This window comes from Hippopotamus amphibius, chromosome 10 (assembly GCF_030028045.1).
Source record: "Hippopotamus amphibius kiboko isolate mHipAmp2 chromosome 10, mHipAmp2.hap2, whole genome shotgun sequence".
NCBI lineage: Eukaryota > Metazoa > Chordata > Mammalia > Artiodactyla > Hippopotamidae > Hippopotamus > Hippopotamus amphibius.
In genome coordinates this window covers 106,425,926-106,445,818 of record NC_080195.1, presented here as the reverse complement: position 1 = coordinate 106,445,818, position 19,893 = coordinate 106,425,926, and the positions used below count along the sequence as shown (strand labels likewise).

At 42.8% G+C, this 19,893-nt stretch overlaps 1 protein-coding gene across 4 annotated transcripts in view; it reads right to left on the bottom strand.

Moving 5' to 3' along the window:
• The window catches only part of ITSN1 (intersectin 1), a 200,873-nt gene that overhangs the window by 48,516 nt on the left and 132,464 nt on the right, over window positions 1-19,893 (bottom strand). For 2 of the 4 annotated variants that reach the window (XM_057696296.1, XM_057696297.1), the window contains 7 exons: window positions 18,105-18,352; window positions 14,499-14,658; window positions 10,742-10,947; window positions 9,890-9,972; window positions 5,910-6,076; window positions 2,860-2,905; window positions 355-476 (listed from right to left, as the gene is read on the bottom strand). In XM_057696296.1, coding sequence (XP_057552279.1) covers window positions 355-476; window positions 2,860-2,905; window positions 5,910-6,076; window positions 9,890-9,972; window positions 10,742-10,947; window positions 14,499-14,658; window positions 18,105-18,352 — 1,032 coding nt within the window. Of the gene's footprint in view, window positions 1-354; window positions 477-2,855; window positions 2,906-5,909; window positions 6,077-9,889; window positions 9,973-10,741; window positions 10,948-14,498; window positions 14,659-18,104; window positions 18,353-19,893 lie in introns of those variants that run through there. The other 2 variants (XR_009047657.1, XM_057696298.1) reach the window with 2 other exon arrangements.

The following is a 19,893-nucleotide window of genomic DNA, read 5'->3' as shown; positions in this document are numbered from 1 at the left end:
ACTACGGCACCACACCTCACAGCACCACTGACGGAAAGCTCTGCTCCTAAAATGCTGTGACTTAAGGACGACTCCACCATGAATTCTCACCACCCCACCGCTCACTGTTTGAACTCAAGAATTCAACAGATTTGGATACAGCCTCAGACGAATCCTTAGCTTCACCATTCTGCTCCTGGCTGCCCAAAGCTTAGGAACCAAATGCATTCTGATCACGTGGCAACTCTCCTTACAGAAACCCAGGATTTAGGCGGTGCGGGGTCACCCGTACTTGGCAATGAAACAGCATCCCTTTGAGATCTTGCATATTGACCTCTGGGCAGAGGATTGTAAACAAATGGTAAAGACACTAACTTGCAGCTCTCCTTCCCACCATCCACCTGGGTTCTTTTTTCGAATCAAAATCAGCTGACCGGGGGCCAGGGTAAGCTGCTCGGGACCAGTAGCCGTGTAGGAGGCGATCACCTGGGCAATTTCTGGAAAACAAGAGCAAACACAGCAGCGCAGTGTTAGCGTCGGGAAGAAGGAGAGCCTGAGAAGACACAGCCACCTCCCAGGCTCGACATCGTCAAAGCCAGTGTACGGGGCTGGTTTTCTACTAAATGGAGAAGGCTCAGTGGCCCTGCTTTGACCACACGGCCAACGCAGCCCTCAGGAGCGGGGCTCGTCTTCTGGTTCTGCCCGGCCTGCTCGAGGAAGCCCATCATCTCTTAGGACCTACCCACTTGCCTCCACAAACTCCGCGGCCTTCCCTCAGTGCCCGTCCCCACCCCCCAACTCCCGAGAACACCCTGATGCCAACAGCTGGGCCTCATCCTTCCCCACCCAACCGCCGCTCCCACGGTGCTTATTCGCACACAGTCCACGCCAGGACGGTTGAGAGAATCCAGGAACTCAGGTGAAGCTTTTCCACCTGCCAAGCAGAGGAGAAAGAGAAATTCTGTCTTCCTCAGAAACCACCAGGGGCGCACACTAGCTAACGTCTTTCTGTGTTATGACGCCTTCAGACTCCTCTACCCACAGGACCATTTTCTTTGCAGCTCACATTTGGAGGGTGATCCCTGAATATCAGGTAGGAATCACGTCAATGCAAGTTTACTTCTTTTTATTTCAAGGTAAAGGAGGATCCTGGAGCCGAGAGGAGGATTTTATGGAAAACAACAATTCGGCACAGGAAAAAAAATGTCAACAGTTCTGTACTTTTCCTGAATGTGAACAGTCTCGTGGGAAAAATCCCAGCAGTACCACAGGCCAGGCTCTGAAAAGTACGTTTCTCCTGGCGCAGAAGGTCGACTACAAAAGGACAAAATCCTTCCCTGACTGAATCCTGGCATATCTGCAGTGACTGCTTTGCGAACTTCTAGAAGCAAGACAGAACAGACTGTTCCATTCCTCTATACTCTCTCCCCATCGTCACTGCTCTAGAAAGAAAGAGGTGAAGAAAGAAGGAGTGAAGTAAAGACAGACAGACAGAAGGAAAGAGGTGAAAGGTCATGCTCCTGCTTCCCTGAAGGCACGTTAGCCCCCAGGACCCTGTTCTGTAGCTGGCGACCACCACGCTAGGCACGCCAGGCTGTCCCGATGGGGGCTGACCCTGACACGTGTGGCCCAGAGCCCAGGGGAAGAGAGGAAGAGCCCAGCTTACACATACCCGGGCTCCACGGAGAGCTCAACCTGGGAAATCTGTGCTGGGGATGAGAATTCTGCCCCCTAACACGCCAAGGACTAGCTCCACTCCAAGAGTTTTCGATTTGCAAAAGATATAAATTAGCGTCCTATTTGCCCTCCGATGTTTCTGCTCCTCAAAAGGACCTGGCTTGTGTAGCCAGTGACCTGCCTGACACTCTTTTCCATCGTTTTTGAGCAGCTCACTGGTTTCAATGCAAAGTGAAGCCCGTCTGGACCCTTTGGAATGACAATTCAAAACGCAGCACACTCATGGTTAAAATAGAGAACTGACCGGGGTGGTCTGAAACCTGAGTCGGACTAAAACCCTACAACTGCCTAAAAACCCACCTTTCCTTCCCAGGTAAGCCCATCTGGAGCTGAACACCAGACACAGATACACAAATCCCTCTGTCAGCACTGCAGCGACTCTTTCAGCCTGTAATTTCCTTCTTTCTTTCTCTTTTTTCCCTTTTTTTCTTTCAACCTGTAATTTCTTGAGGCTATAATAGCAAAAAAGTTCAAATGACCTAGATGAGGAAGACAGGCCATACCAACCGTATGATTTCACATATGCTGCTTTCTTCTCTCTTTCAGGCTTCTATTTATAGAATATGTGATTTTGTTTAAATAAACTAAAACACTTTGAGTTCAGAGGGATGGCTATAATTTTGTACCTTCACTGTGTACCTGAGGATAACCACCCAATGGCTGCTAAATTAATAGGACCTACACTCTCATAACACGTGTGGCTCCTCTAATCCCCTCCACTGTTTACGTCTTGGGACTAAACATGCTTCCAGGAAAGGAAAAAGGGCTTCCTGAACCTAACGAGAGGAGGACTAAGCAGTGGCTGACCCCAAACCCTACAGCTCCATGCGGCACAACTTCCTACCGTCCTGCCTGAATTATTTCTTCACATCCCAAGAGAACGTTCTGTCTGGTTATGTCCCTACCCGCCATGTGTGAAGCAACAGCCACATTTCATAACCACATATAAATACATTATTAATGGATTCCAAAGAGATGATCTACTCCAACCACCCTTAGGACAGATTCTTTTGTCTTCTCTCTCTCTCTCTTTTTCTTTCTTTTTTTTTTTTTAAGGCTTCTGGCCCTAATAAACAAAGATTAGAAGCAACTATCAATTACATTCAAAACATTGAAAAATAAGCATCAGGGTTTGTCACTTACCAGGTTTTTTTCCTAAACTCCCTGTTTTCCCAGCAGTTCCAGAGCCCTTAAAACAGAGCAGAAGGTCTCATTTGCATACTGAAGAGTTTTGGTCAAGCAACTTAAAAAACGATTAATGACGACACAACCCCGCCTGAGCACCTAAGTTCCCCATTTCCTTCTGGGGAAACATAGTCGTGCTGTATCTCCTGACATTACCACGTGTATCAGGAAAACATGGGGCAAAATAAGTACTTTAAAGCATGCAGCTTTTACTCTCTTCTTCAGAGAAACATTAGCAAAGTGAGTGGCAGTGCAGGACCCCAGAGGGCTCAGGTATCAACTGTGTGTAACATGGACACATCCTGTCCCTAGGTCAGGTCAAACAGGGGCTGCCCCGCCAGGAAGACTGTTAGTCTACAGCCTAAACACTAAGCTCATGCTTGATGTCCAAATGGTTAATTACTAAATATTTCACACATAGAAAAGTACAGAGACTGTAATAGACACCCATGAGCGCAACACCCTGATTTAATACATGAAAATATTAATGTTTTGGTATATTTGCTTTAGGGTTTTCTTTTTTTTAAAGAAGGAAAACAGTACAGTGGCAATTCAAACACCCCTTCCCCCATCCCATTATCTAAAGAGGCAGTCACTCTCCTGTGTATCCTTTCCACTCAAACCTTACACTGTTTAAACACTGAAATTTCTCTTTTAATGCTGGACATACAGCCCACAGAAGCAGACCATTTTTTTCCCAACTGCTAAGTGTTCCAAAAGTGCTTTGGGGTTGAATTCCTTTATGGATACGCATGGAATTTTAAACCAGCTGAGCAAGCCACGCAGCAGAGACTCAGTTGGGACAGGGGCCAGGCTGTAATCTGTCGTTACAAAGTGCTTTATTCCAGATTAATCCTCACTCTTGTGTCCCTATCTTCCAGTAGATTAAGTATTCCAATTAAAACAGAACAAAACAGAAGCCTTAATTAACTAAATGAGAGTAACTGTAAGAATAAAAATATGTGATTTATCTACCAGGAACACAACTTATCATTGTCCCTATATTTATACTGAAATTCACTAACCATTTAGCAGGGAAAGTCTGAATTAAAATGTTACTCTCATTATGCTTTTCTGTATTAACAGAGATATATCCATCTCCCTTGCAATTTTTATAGGCTGTTCATCAAAATGAAGGGACACTAATGATATAAGATTCTAAATGACCAGTTACTTTTCCAGTACAGGCTTAAATATACTCTCTCTACTCCATAATAAGAACAAAGCAATTGGCAAGCCAGTGATAGAATACAAGCAGCTTCAATGTGCTCCCTTTTAAACACCACAGCCAACACTTAAGCTGAGACAGACTCAGATGGCCAAGGTTCCGTCCTGGCACTTCTCAAGAATGCAGCAGAGAAACTGAACCAGGCTACGTGCCCCAGCCCTGCTTGTGTAGAGAAGGGAAGCGGGTTTAGGACAACTTCCCCCTTGTCCAGGAGTCAATTCTGGTATGTGAGGCTGGGTCTGGTTTTTAAGTTTGGTGGGAGATTGCCTCATATACACTGAACTCTATGTCCAAGTAGGATGAAAGAGCTGCCTTTTTTGATTTTTTCATTATTGTGAAATAATGTAGCTAAATGTTTGTCTAAAATCTTTAGCACTGCTAGTTCTTCTGTGGCTGATAATTTAAGACTGTGGTTAAGAACACTACAACTCAACTTACCTTTAGAAAATGTCACAGTACATTTTTTTAAACTTACTGACTTTGGATGGTTTTGGGTAGAAAACGCTAACCTATTAAAATATAACACAAGTAATGGCTTTTGTGTTTAACTGATCCCGAAGGTAAAGCTGCTTTAAGAGTTTTGTGCATGGGAGCAGAAATGGAGTTTAGTTTCTAATGTCTTCCCTCTACTCTCCTCAAATATCATCTCCATGGTTGTAACTGGCTGGCCTGGAGAAGAGCTGAATTTTCCCTCTCCAGGTCTGCAGAGGACAATACAGCGACTGTCCTACAGAAAAGAAGTACTTTCTTTCAAGCTTCTGCCAAATTCTCCAAGGGTAAGCAGACATGCAAATCCCTCCAGGGGAATTTCAGCAAGCTGCTCTCAAGACCAAAGCAAGGGAAAACAAACAAACAAAAGAACCCCAAAACGACAATGATATTCCTTAAAACAAAAACAAAAAAACAAAACCCAACAAATAAAACTATTCCTGGGAACAGCAGGGAAGGTGAGAAGGCTGCTGATGATGGTGAAACTACCATAGCTTATCACCAGGCCCAGCCTCACTCCCCAAGCAGCTATGGGTCTATTAAATGACTACATCTATAACCTGAAATTCCCACTAAATTGAAATTGGCTACTACGAGATGGGCTCCCGTATTCTGGTAGGCGCACACCACCACGTCATTAATCTTGCGCTATCTCAAGACCACATTTTACGCAATTGAATTTTTAGGACCCCATTAACAACAATTGAGAGCCACTTCCAATTTATGAGGATAACAGCATTTAAAATAAATTCAGTCTCTGATCAATAGAGGTACTAGGGTCTAGCCAAAGTGTACCAATCTCTTAGATCTTGTGTCTTCCTACTGTGTAGGCAAAACTACAAATTCTAAAAACTCTCTACTGCTCAATATTCTGGGGCCAGTATCACCAAAATACTTTTGTTTACATGGGCAAAATCCTGTTATGTATCTTTCTTGGGGTTTCCCAAATCAGTGACCATGAAGACTTAATCAAGACCATTTACTCTGAATCCTAAGTCAGTTACATTCAGGAATAGAGATGGAGCCTGAATGCTGTCCCAGCCGATGGAGACCAGCCTTATTAAAGGCAGCCTCCACTGAGCTCCCGGGGGTTCTTCTGTTTCTGGGAAGCCCAGGCTGACCCCGCAGCACCAATAGACAAGTTCAAGCAATTACAGGTCACACTGTATTTGCTGTCACGTTCCAGACCGCAGCAAAACCCAACAGTGATGTTCCACCAGCAAACATCATGACTCCCTGAAAAGAGAATCACGGCACAGAAAGGGAGAGGAAACAGTTAATGTGGGTTTACCTCTGAATCTTTAAGCCTCACATAGTTAGAAGGGAAGACTCCGGACTTGTCGCCCACTGTTCCTGTCCACCAGTCACCATCTTTCTTGGTAACCAAAATCACATCCCCTTGCTGAAAGGTTAAATCGCCTTGCTCAGAACTCTCGTAAGTGTACATGGCAATAAATTCTGGTGGGGAGAAATATTGAGATACGGAGAGAGCTTGATTGTTTACAGAAATCCCAGACAACTTTGCAAAAGCAAGTTTATGAATAAGGAAATTATCAGGATAAGATCCATTCAAGAGAAAGGCTAGTCACAGATACAACAGAGTTGCAGAACCCCCTGGACTCCAAATTCCCCAATTGCACATAAAAATTCAATAACTATAGCCCGGGAGATCATCCCTGTGAAGACCCAGGCCCAGGAACAACAACAAAAAGACCAACTGCATGTCCACCAACACCAGTACTGACAGTGATCTCTGATTTAACGCCATGGTTTCTTCTTACATGAAAATGGTTTTCATGTTTACTTTGAACTAACATTTACTGAGCACCTAGGTCGTGCTGAGCACTGGGTTAGATGCACTGACATGCAGGCTCTTTGTGAGCTCATCAATTATCTGTAATTCACTTTTAAAGGTACCAAGTCACCATTTTTGAAAACTTTTAGACACGGTATATCCTTTTTGTAAATTAAATAAGACACGTTTTTCATTATTTAACTGCCTCAGTGAAAACTGAAGTCCTATTGTGCCATACACACAGATGGCAGGAAGCTGTTAGAACACAAAATTTAAAATATATATTCTTTAGTTTAAAACGGACATCTACTTGTCATTCAAGTGTAAACAGGTAGCGTGGACTGCGGATAAAAGTAACGTCTACCCAATCCCAGAGAATAATCGTGCCTTTCTGAACAAGTTAAGACAAATCAGTTTCTTACATTTTATTATTCACGAAATTTAGTCTTAAAGGACAAAAATTAATGTTCTTTACTGTCTTGAATGTGAAGGATGTGCATTCCAGAGGACGTTTTTCTTCTGAATTATAAACAGCTGATTTTACTAAGGCGTAGAAACCAAGTCACACTCTCAGAAAGATCACTTGACACAAAATTCTAGACACTACACAAGGTAGAGAATAAAAGATTTACGGAAAGATGAACATACGTTTCTTGTTCCCATTTTTTTTCCCTATTTTATCCTAGGCCTTTGTATATTGAAAAAACAAAAACACAAACAAAAAACCCACCATTTACCCAAAAAAGTTCACTTTATGAAGGATGATGGATGGCGTGTTTCTTGCTAAAATTTCACATGATAGTCCTTAAATGCAGAGCTTAATGCCAATTAATTTAGTATGGAGGACTTCGCTGTCTAATTATAAAATCCTCTGCAGGAGGCATTAATGAAAGTGAAAACAAACACCAAGAAACACAAACCCTCCGAATGCTTATGCTAATACGGGCGGCTCTCCCAGGGGCCATTTCAGCCTCAGCTGTGCTGACCTGTAGGCTGAGGCCAGCAGACCCCTGAGGTACAAGGTCACCCAAACGTGCGAGGGAGAACAGAAGCCTCTCTGTCTTTAGCCTTCCAGCAACGGTAACACACACCTCCACAGTTAGAACTGAAAAAACGATTTCCCGCACAAGGAAATCACAGTTTGGCAGCTTGAATAAGGACGTTGTTTTTTCATTAATATATTCCCTTTTCTAATTTCTCAATATTCTGACCCTTCCCTTTTCATTTTGTTCCGTTACTTGTTCCTTAGCTCATGGTTGGCCATGTCAGACCGAATCCCTGGCAATCATTCCTTTTCCCAGTGATTTCTGCACTTAAAAGTCACTTGCTTAAAAATGGATCCAAAGTTTGAAGTCACTTTCAAAATGCTTAAGAAACTTCAGAAGCATGAACTCTGGCTGAACTTCACATTGCAGTAGAAGATACCGAGGAGACAGGGAAGACTGTGGCTTTACTTGCCCTGCGTGCACGCAGGCATCTGTGAGAACCTTCCAGATTCAATGAAAATGGGGAGCCATGAGGATGGCTATGCAGGGGCTCCTCCCCATTCAGACCCTCCTCATCAGACGTGTAACACAGGGCACTGGCCGTTCTCAAGCCCACATTTTAAGAGCTACCCAAACTGAGCATCTATTTAATCTGGTTTCTGAAATCTGATTACATTTAATACAGTATTGATAAGCAGTTCATTAATATATGTAAGTACCTTTCCTCAGAATTTCAGATGCCAATGTCCTCCCACACCCCTCCAGAAGGCCAGCAATCTCTCCTCATATTTCTAATACCTAAATCATTTCAAAATGGATGTAACAAATGTCAACTGAGGTTAGAATTTAACTCTCTTCTGTTGCCCAATTTTAAGGATGTATGTGGTTCATTTGTGGCCTACTTAGGGCGAGTCCTCAGGTGGGAAGGTCTCTGGATAATGTTTCAAAACAAATCAACATTCATCAATACTGTTGGATGAGAAAGCTCACTGCTTTAAGTGGCTCTATCAATAAATCCAGGAAAGGAAGCAAAAAGGAAATAAAAGCAGCAGACATTCACCGACCTTTATTCTAAAAGCTTACACTACTATCTCATAAGCCTCGTAATAATTTCCTACCTCAGGTGGTGATTATTCTGCCCATTTTACAGATGAGGGAGTTAAGGCATGACTAAAATTAAATAGTCACTAGATGAGAGCCAGGATACAAACTGTGGCGCTCCAGTGAGACTTAATGGCTATAACACGCTGAATGTGGGCGGAGGGGAGGCACACATAATTTGCCTGACACAATACTGGCTACATGTGATGTGTTTAAAAGAATTTTTTGCCTGTTCTCCTAACAGTAGATAAAAAAAGTCACTAAGGTGACAAGAATGTATGAAGAGAACTTATGCTAATGATTGTTTTAGTGGTAATGGCAAAAATTGGATACAACAAAATACTGGATTTGTTCAATGATAAAGAAGTTTTAGAACTATACCTATAAACTAAAATAAATTTCTACTTTTGAAATTTCACTTGAAAGAGTAACTTTGTTACTATTTGAAATACCACTAAACTTTAACCTTTGCTGTCTCCATTGAAATAATTGCTTTAATAATTCTATTTTTCATAAGGCAAAGTTTCTAAGAAATGGAAGTCTCATGATGGCAAACAAACCAAACGAAAGATTCTACCCTTATGGAATTTATTCAAGGAACCTATGAAAAACTACTATACAATTGTGTAGACATCTGTTAGCTACAAACACTGTTCATACTTCCACATGGAAAGCCTGTCTAACTCGGGTAGCACTCATTCTTTAATTAGTACTCTGATAACGGCTGCACCAAAAGAAGAAAGGACATGAGATTTTTACCATTAGAGCCTGAATTACATAGATTCTGTTCATTTTTAAACCTATACCACATATTGACATATATAATCCAACAGATTATGTCATGAAGTAAAGACGAGGAAATAAAGCAAGTAATTATCTGTGTAATAAACACTGAAAATACAATTTTCAGGCCTAAATAATCTGGTGTGGTTATTTATATGGAACACAGAAATGAAACTTTTGTTTCATTTGGGACACAAATGGCACGGATGTTACTGTGACAGTTTTACTGAACTGTATAGTTACGGCTTTAAACCAAAATATTTATCTATAAGTCAGAAAAATAGCAACTACCACAAGTTAGCTATAGAGATGCTTGGAGAACTTGATCCTTAGTGACTTTGATGGGCCTCTTTCAAGAGTCAAAGGGCTCATAAACATAAGAAAATTCAATTTTCATGATCAATATATCTGATGGTATTTTGAAAGTCTCCGTAAAGTACTATGACTTTGTAAAGAGCTAAACCCCATTTTACCTTAAAGTTTAACATAATGAACATAAAGTAATGTAGACCATTTAAACATGAAATCCAGCCTCGTTTCAAACATTCACTGTATTGCACAATTCCCTCCTGCTTCTAAAGAACATAATTTGATGCCAGTTCTCACCTTCTCCTGACACGGCCGGCTTGGCTGCTGGGGAAGCCACTCTCTTTAGACTAGCAGGACTTTCTGAAGAACCAGAATCCATGCTGGAAGAGAGGGGAAAGTATTTTAAATTTTCATCCTCAAAGAAAATGGTACAAATGACATTGATTTTTCTTCTTAAAACCTAGTTAACATTTAAAACGTTGATAATCTTACAGCTGAAACAGATGCACTTAGCAAAGTCAAAACACATCACAAGGGGCCACAGAGGCGTGATTCTAAGCTCACATCCTTGTTTGTCAGCACTTCGCTTTGCTGGATACACAGCCAATGTACTGGTCTATTTCAAAGCATGCCTGACAGATGCTCATTCAATATTTTTGCTATTCATCTCTTCTTGAAGCTCTTAATTTGTTTTGACCATTTATGTGGTTAGAACAATTAAACAACCACCATCACGATCAGGTTCCATGTGACAAAGTTCCTAATGAAAAAGATAATTCATTCTTCCAATTATTTGCCCAAATGCTTTGGGCCTCTAAGTACCCCTGTTCTTCAGGCACAGTACCGGGTACTAAGTAGGAAGACGGGCTTAAACTGCAACAAATCCACGAGATTCTTCCAGGTCTCAGAGTAGAATTCCCTCTCGCACAAGTCAATGAAAAACAAGATATGCAGGCTTCTAAGAGCGAGGGAAAAATGATTGTTTCTCTGTAGGAAGCTCTCTTCTGTTGACACATAACTTCTGCAGTTAAAAGGCCCAGAACATAAAATAATCCTGCAGCTCCTATCTGTGAATCCTAACTAGTGCAAACAATAATTTCATGCCTAACAAGGTTTTCATCCAAGAGAAGCAGAGAAACACAAATGTACCTTGCAGATTTCCTTACGGGCCCTGAAATGAGTTTCACGTAGGACTTGGGGAACCAGCCCTTCTGGCCTTGAACTTCTCCAAACCACCACATGTCTTGTTGCTCCAGGACGGTGATGACATCATTTTTGTTAAAATTTAGGTGGTTGTCCTTCTTGGCTCTCCAAGGATACAGGGCTTGCGCTTGTAGTCCCTCCACCTTTTCACCCTAGTGTGGAAGAACACAAAGGAGCTCTTATCACTTCGTGATCTGTTATCCTCTCAGGCGACATGAACACGGGCACCTCCCTTGTGACGGGCACACGCGGGCACACGCACAGCCACAGAGGACCCTGCCTCAGCGCAGCACAGGCGTCGCACGCGCCGCTGTTCTCAATGGCTGTTTATTTCCAAAAGCGGAGGGGAAAACCTGCCAGCCTACTCACAAAGGCATGGTCTGGCCATCTAGAGTTCTCTATTTAGACAAACCAGGAGGTCGTATTTATTCTGTTGCATCTGGCTGTGTCCCTTTTCTATCTGGGTTCTATTTTAACTCTCAAATTGCCCGGGGCACCCCCACTCCCACCAATTTCCATTTGAAATTGGTTGTTTAGTGGGGGATTAATACCAGAGCAGAAACCTTATCAAACCTCAAAAGGCAATTAACTGATATCTTAGTTTAGGTGGACACAGGGAAATATGCCTTGCGTTGGATGGGACTGGTTTTACCTCCTTTCTAGAGAAACAGGGGACTGGCGAGCATAAATCCACTGTAATCTCATTTATTATAAATACATCTATATGCAAACCATATACAAAGATGAATAAGATGCCATCTCTGCCTCCCCAAATAATTTAGGTTAGAATACGTTATTAACCAGAAAGCACTATAAAAATGGGCGGTGTGATATTATTACCAAGGAACTCATAATTAATGAGGGAGAAAGACAAACAACTACGTCTACCACCCAGCGGAATGAAATACACTAAAAAGAGGGTCCAGCTATTCACTGTGGGAACAGAGAGATAAGAGGGATTAATGCTGCCTGAGGGCAACAGGGGGAGTTTCACAGAGGAGGCAGTGTTTGAGCTGCGCCTTGAAGGACGAGAAGGATTTTGATAGCTAGGGCTTCGGAGGAAGGGCACTCCAGGCAGGCAGGGCTGCAAGATGCTGTTGCACAAAGGGTCCAGGAGGAGGAGTGCAGTCCGGGGGCGGGTGTGGCCTAGTCTCATGGAGGGGTGGAGCAGGAGATGAGGCTGGAAAGGCAGGGTGAGGCATTTATTATCTTTCTTAAGACTGTAACATAAAACCATTACAGTATCTTAAAACAATACTAAAAAACACAAGGTCCACTTTCCATTATATACATAAATGGACAAGAAAAAGGGATAATGCTCAATGATAGTTCATTAAGAACCAACTTGTGCTTGCCTTTAGAAGATATTTTCATAATGACATTTAACTATGATTATGTCTGATAAGCGGAGAACTTATGACAGACGAAGAGTTTCAGCTTCTGTGTTGGTCTCCATGGGTTCTCACCTTCTTAGACCTATGACATCCCTATTTTCTCCCATCTCGACTGTCCACTCCGTCCAGTCTCCAGAACTGAGGAGGGTTTTCTGGATTCCAAATCCCCCCAGGACCACAGAGCCTCTGCCTCTTGTTTCCCCACCTCTCACTTTGCAGGGTGCCTCACATCCCAGCCATGGATCTCAGTGCTTCTGTGTCACCTAATCCCCTCCATCACTTCCGTTTAGCTTCTGCCATTTCACCTGGGCCCTCATTGGTATTTTGTAACCTCTCACCCTGAGAAATCTTCACTGCACCTGCCCTGTCCATCCTTCCACGTGGAGATGCCCAAATAACCAGCATAGAGTTGGGCAGAACACAGACTCTGGGTTTGAATCCCAAGCCTGTCACTTACTAACTGTGTGACCTTGGACACCTGTTTAATCTCTCCAGGCCTATTTCCATATCTCTAAAATAGAGACACTTTGCTCAAAAGGTGATTAAGAAAGTATAATAAGATCTATCCGTAGAGTTGCTGTAAGAGTAATAATTGTAATATGAGTAGCTTATATTACTATTATTTCTAGTCTCAAACTGTGCAGTATTGCCGGAGAAAGCCAAGAAAACATGCGATGGCCAGCTACACATTCGGGTTAAATTCAGCCAAGTCGTGCTTCATCCTTCTCTGCTGAATTGCTATTCTGCATGCTCCGCAGGCCCTTGGGGCCACTCCTGAGAGAGCTGCCCAGAGCACAACCTCAACTTCTTTCCCTCTTTCTCCAACCTCTCTTCACCCTTCCTCTCCCAGAAGAAAATGAAGTCTGTCTTCTTTTCTGTGCTTTTAATGCTGTTTCCACTTGGATTCTTGGATACTCGACTTTTGGGTCCCTTTCTCCACCGGCCACGTGGCTCCTTCCTGCCCTCCTTCTACTCTGTTCCTTCTCCTGCCTTTCACCAAATCTTTCCACTTTCCCACCAGACATATTCTCTGTACCCTCTGCAATCTGGTTTATCCTCCTCTTCCCCAGATCACAAATACGCCTTACCTGCCTCGTTGCCTGGACCACTACCTTTAGTAATATGAGCACCCCCCCCCACTTTCTGGAAACAGCCCCCACCACCTCGTCTTCCTGGTCCTGAGCCCTCCTCCTCCACCAGAGTCCCCACTGCTGAGCACCTGTGACACTTGCGCCGCCTGCAGAGCCAGGACAGATGCAAAGAAAAGGAACAGTTCCTCTCAGGAGCCGCCCTTCCTCCAGGTCAGAGAGGACACGTGCTCTGGGCAATTTCCCTCTTCTCCCTGCACTCTCTCCCCTTTGCCGAGCTCACTCATTTCCTTAGATCTGATCTATGTTCCAAAGCCGGCCAGGCAGGACTACCTGGCTGTCCCACTCTCACCTTAAAATGAACACGTCTAAAACCCAACTCCTTCCTCTTGCTAAAAATCAGTTTCTCTTTCTGCCTTCCTTGTTCCCCTTAAAAGCCAAATCTTCTTCTCGATCCCAGACCTTTCCTTTCCTTTTTGCTCGCACTGGCACTGGCATTCCACCCTCTCCAACCGTCGTCAGTGCCCTCACGTCCGCCACTGGAATCCTCCCGCACGCGCCACCCTCCACGTGAAGCTGCCCGGGGCCTGTGTTCACTCTGGTTATTCCCAGAGCAGAAACTGTCCCTGATCCCCAAACGCCTGCCAGATGGGCAGTTTCTCTGTTTGGTTTGATGGACGATTTTATAGAAGTTTCACTCCTTTATTGTATTAAGTAGAAATATTATCCTTTCAGAAATGACTTTCTTAGCAAAGCATTTAAGAGCTTCCCATTAATCTGTAATTGGTCTATCTTTTCTGATAAATACTCAAAGGTCCAGCCAAATGGACTGACCCACGACTTTCCCGAAACACGCTCTGGCCTCCTAAATAAAGCCTCTCCTCACAGTATTTTCTTCTTAACTTTTTAGTTTGTATCGGAGTTTAGCTGATTAACAATGTAATACCCTTGCAGTAGTTTCTGTCTGACATGCCAGCCCTCTCTGTTTGCTAATAAGCTCTTACCCACCATTCGATGGAGTTCAAACGTCTGAACTCCATCCTCTGAACTGTCACGATTCCCTCTACTGGGAAAATGGGAACTGGGGTCCCGCCCTGCAGCACCCCAGATGCTCATAACGAGCCTTGCTCCTAAGTGACGGACGTCGAGGACGAGTGCTGGCTGAATCTTTCCGCCCCACTCAGGCATCCGAGGTCCTCCCACTCCCACCCATGCTGGTACCTGGCCTAAAACAGGAGATGGCGAGGAGCCCGTGGCCGTGGCTGGGGTGAAGGCCGATCTCTGCCTCAACTGCCCGGCGCTTGGAACCGTGAGGGAGGGCTGGGCTGCCCACGCGTCCCAGTTGTCCGTTTCTGGTTTCTCATTCATGCTGGTGGGCCACCTGGAAGGGAAAGCACGCCGCCATGAGTGGCAAGGACTTCCCGACGTACCAGCGCTTCTGCCACGGTAAACACACCCCCAGGACGTGCATGGGGCTTGTTCAAGAACAAGGACGGCAGTAGCACTGAACCCTGGGGGGAAGAGCACCGGAGCATCACACACCAGCGACAATTACAGTATAGCAGTTTCCCTGAATCTTGATTTCCTTGCTGATTAAATGAGAATCTTGTGCCACTCTGGTTAGTTGTGAGGGTCACATGAAACTCTACACAGGGAAATACTTTGTAACGCGAAAGTGCCAGAGAAACACCCTCAGGTGGTCACTATCTTCGTTTGCAACGACAGTGCTCAGTCAGCAGGAGAGAAGTGTCGCAGCACATGTGAAAACATGCCAGCCCGGCAGCTGGTGCTTCGTAATACCACCTCTCTGTCCCAGCACCACACAGCATGCACCAGGCCATCTGCCTGGACACCATGGTAACTACCAGTGATATCCTTAGAGCAACCTGCTGTCCTGATCTCGGGGACACTTTTAAATTTGTGATTTTACAATTTTAAATACACATATCTGTGTGAGTGCAGATTTACATGCAATTTAAGTTTTTTACATCTTCATAAGACATAAACAAGTTTGAACATCAAAATATTTCCTTTGATAGATGGCACGTCTTGATTCGGGGTTTGGAAAATAAGCCCAGAATGAGAGCGGGAGAGTTGCAGACCACGTGTTTATCAAGCAGGAGAGTCACACTGACTGTATCCACAGCAAAACAAAATCCTAGAGAACATAGTATTTGTTTTCTATTTTAGCACAAGCTTTAGCTTAAAAAGTCAGAACTTTTCAATCAAGATCAAGACAGGGAATACAAACTATGAGAGAGAGTCAAAACTTATCCGCACTCTGCTTATATTGAAACTTCTGTTGGCCTCACTGTCTTATCAGCCCTTTCCGTTCAAGGCTGCTGTCTCCCCAGTCACTGCTGTGCAGGTATGAATGTGTTACATCAGCTCATTTGTAACTGCGGTGCGAGCAAAAATGGATGCCCCACTTGTGACTTGCATGGAAGAAGAGCAGCATTCAGTGATTTGTTTTTGTGGTCTGAGGGTGTGCACGTCCACACACTTCTGCCCACGTTTTGAGGTGTTAAAGCATCCTCCCTATAGTCCTGATCTTGCTCCATTGGACTTTCACCTGTTTGGTCCCCTGAAAGTAGCCCTAAAAGGACGAAGATTCACTTCTTTTTAAAAAAAATAAATTATTTATTTATTTATTTATTTATTTATTTAAGCTGCATTGGGTCTTCGTTGCTGTGCACAGGCTTTCTCTAGTTGTGGGAAGTGGTGGCTACTCTTTGTTGCGGTGCGCAGGCTTCTCAATGCGGTGGCTTCTCTTGTTGCAGACCATGGGCTCTAAGTGCATGGGCTCCAGTAGTTGCGGCACATGGGCACAGTAGTTGTGGGTCACGGGCTCTAGAGCACAGGCTCAGTAATTGCAGTGCACGGGCTTAGTGGCTCCATGGCATGTGGCAGCTTCCCAGACCAGGGACTGAACCTGTGTCCCCTGCACTGGCAGGTGGATTCTTAACCACTGTGCCACCAGGGAAGTCCCCGAAGATTCACTTCTGATGAAGAAGTGAAGACAGCAGTCCATTCATGGCTTGCAGCTCAGCCAGCCTAAAACATTTTTTAATGAGGGAATACGAAAGCTTGTTGACAGATGGAGAAGGTGTATTGAAAAGCAAGGAGATTATGTTGAAAAATGATGTCTTTGTCTTTTCTAAAAGTTAATGAAAATAAATTCTACAGCCAGAGTGTGGATAATTTTTGACTCACCCTCGTACTATACACGAAATAGATAAGCAACAAGGATTGGCTGTATAGCACAGGGAACTATATTCAATGTCTCAATAACCTATAATGGAAAAACATCTGAAAAAATATATACAATAAGTTCCCTACATACGAATGAGCTCCATTCCGAGAGCATATTCATTAAATCCAATTTGTTCCTAAGTCTAACCTAGGTACCCATCTAACACAATCGGCTATACAGTACTGTACTGTAATAGGTTTATAATACCTTTCACACAAATAATACATAAGAAACAAACACAAAAAATAAAGAAAACATTATTAATCTTACACTACAGTACTTTGAAAAGTACAGTAGTACCAGCTCCATCACCACTGCTTTTATGCTTGCTTCCAGACATCCTGGGCTTGAAATAAAGATCGTCTATATAGTACCATACAGTAAAGTACACAAAAGCAGAACCACTTGCAGAGGATGCATGCACGTGACAATGTAAACCAGACACGTGAACTAACTTATGTGATTGGACATGCAAAGGCATATTCACATCTTTCAAAGTTCACAACTTGAAGGTTTGTATGTAGGGGACTTACTGTACATATGACTGAATCAGCTTGCTGTACGCTTGAAACTAACACAATACTGTAAATCAACTATACTTCAATTAAAAAAAAAGATCAAGAGAGGAGAATTTCAACTTGGTTTCAATCATGCTAATGGAAGACTACTTTTTAGCAGATGGGGAGGACCTTCTTTCGCATTTTCAACCTTTCGTGTGACAATATAAGTATGAAAAACTTGCTGTTCCGTACATCCTTCCCTCCACTTCCTCTTGCCCTTGGTCATTACCTGCCTCCCTTTCCTTTATTTCATCCACCTGATCTTTCTCCAGCATTATGCCCTGACTCCTTGCCTTCAATTTATTTCTTCTGAAAGATGATCAGACTTGAGAACAAATTTAAAACACCTCTTACTCACGCCACTTTTACTTGAATGCCAGTATAAAATATTTTTAGACACTGCACACCTAGACCAGTCCTACAACTGGAGGTGTGGACAATGGCTTCATCCATCCTTTCAAATCTCTGCTTACACACTATTTTTAATGCTACTTCCTCACAACCAAAGGCACGGCACAAACAGTGGCCAAGAGTACACATCTCTTCACTCTGCTGTACATTTGGACAGGACTGATGAAAGAGGAAAGCTTCAGAGGAAACAGCTTTCTATCTTATTCAAAACCACATGACTAAATTCAATTTCTGTTTCCGTCCAGCAAAAAAAAAAGTGCTATTTCCATGCAGGAAATGACTCTAAATATTTGCTTGACACGGGTGTCAAGCGCCTTATTAGGAAACTGTATTTCTCCATTTCTTCCACAAAAATGTAAGATACAGACAAATTATTGAATGAAACAAGTGTAATACGCTGTACTTTATCCCAGGGCAAATCACTGTTGAGCAATGACATAATTAAATCCAGTTCAGAGAATGCACTCCACAGTTTGCCAGAAGACCAGTCAGAGAAAGTGGTCACGCAAATTACTCAGAGGTACAACCCAAGACTATAAAAACACTTAGAAGATCACTAAGTTGGGATTTCAAAAATCATCAGAAACAGCACTCTACACGTACGTGGAGCTGAAGTCGGCCCAGTTGTTGGGGGTCGTGGAAGGCTCTGCAGACGTCACCGTCAAAGGAGCGGGGGTCTCACGTACAGCCAGTTTGGGTGCAGGGGTGGAGGCGGCATCTGTCACTGGTTTGACTGGGGCGGGAACCTCGTTTTCTGGGATTTTCTCTGCATAGTTTGCAGGGAACCATCCTGTCTTTCCTTTTAATTCTCCTCCAAGCCATCCCGGTTCTCCAGTTTGGCTTTCATCCACCTGCAGCAAAGTCATAAAGTTCAATGTAAGTGGAACTAAATCAACCCCTAAAGACACCGGACACTCTACCAGAACAAAGGCCCCGCCTCTGACCCGGTCAGACTAACACACGGCACAGACATTTCTCCACATTATTCTTAGTCTAAGAGACTGGAAAAATGGGCTCTTGACACTAACTCTGAAGAAACAGTAGGTGCTATAAGTCAAGTTCTTACTCTTTTGTGCCTGTTTAGCTTTTGCTTTTTTCCCTAATAATAGCAGTTAAGACAAAGTGCTTGGAGTCCTAACAAGGCCCCTAGTTTAAATTTTTAGAGCTACTGTGAATTAGAAAGTGATGTGACAGACTTCCATCACTCAGGAAGTCATGTAATTATTAAAAATAATTTGACTTAGGTTTATTATTTAAAATTGAAAGCAAAAGAGTGCAATCAATATAAATTTAGCACTTTAAAAATCTCTAATAACTAAGCACTACTTATTTAGCAGAGGGACAAGAAAGATAAAAAACACAGCCTTAGATGGTTTCTACAGTAAGTAAAACTGGCTGCTGTGTTTAGCCATTTAGAAGCTCCACAGATATATGATGAGAAAATTAAGGAGATCATTATTTAGAGGAACAATTAATTTTATTAGAGTCTTCTAGTTTTCTTTTCTATACATTTCACTTTAATATTCACAAACACGCACATGAGAATACAGGCTTCTGCTGTTGAAAAATCTCAGGAGATTTATTACAACTGTGCTTTTAATGTTTGCAGTTTATTTTAATTCTAACTCAAAAAGATTGGTCAAAATCACCAGAATGATTCTACTTATCTCTACAAGTTACCCCCACTATTTTATGAGCAGCACGAGATCAAATTTGAGGATAATTACATTCACTAGTAGAAATCTATTTTCATTATAATAAGTCAAATAAGGTTCTGTCAGTGACCTTATCCTATTTGTATCCCATCATATACTGCCTAAGAGGGAATACACTGAACACTTCATTGGACCTTAATGTTGCTTTTTTGAAATCATAGAAATGAATACGTAAGTTTTTTTTTTTTTTTTTTTTAATATTTATTTGGCCACATCAGGTCTTAGTTGCAGTATGCGGGCTCTCTGGTTGTGGCGCTAGGGCTCTAGAGCATGCAGGCTTAGTTGCCTTGTGGGAGCTTAGCTCCCTGACAAGGGATTGAACCCGAGTCCCCTGCATTGCAAGGAAGATTTTTAACCACTGGACCACCAGGGAAGTCCCAGTACATAGGGTCTTAACAACAATTTTGGGAAAAGTGGCAAAAATATTAGTTTCTAACCCATTCAAATATTCAGTAAAAACAAAACAAAAAAACAACACACACACACACACACACAAGAAGTAACTATGGAACAAAACACGTATTTGTATTTAGCGTAGAGTAATATGGTATAATATTCATTGGTTTATTTGAATTTTAAAAAATGCATGGGGTAGGGGTGGAGAAAGTAGAATACAGGACTTACTACTTAATTCTACATGTTATTTATAAAATATTCAGTCCGTAGGAGAGCTTCCT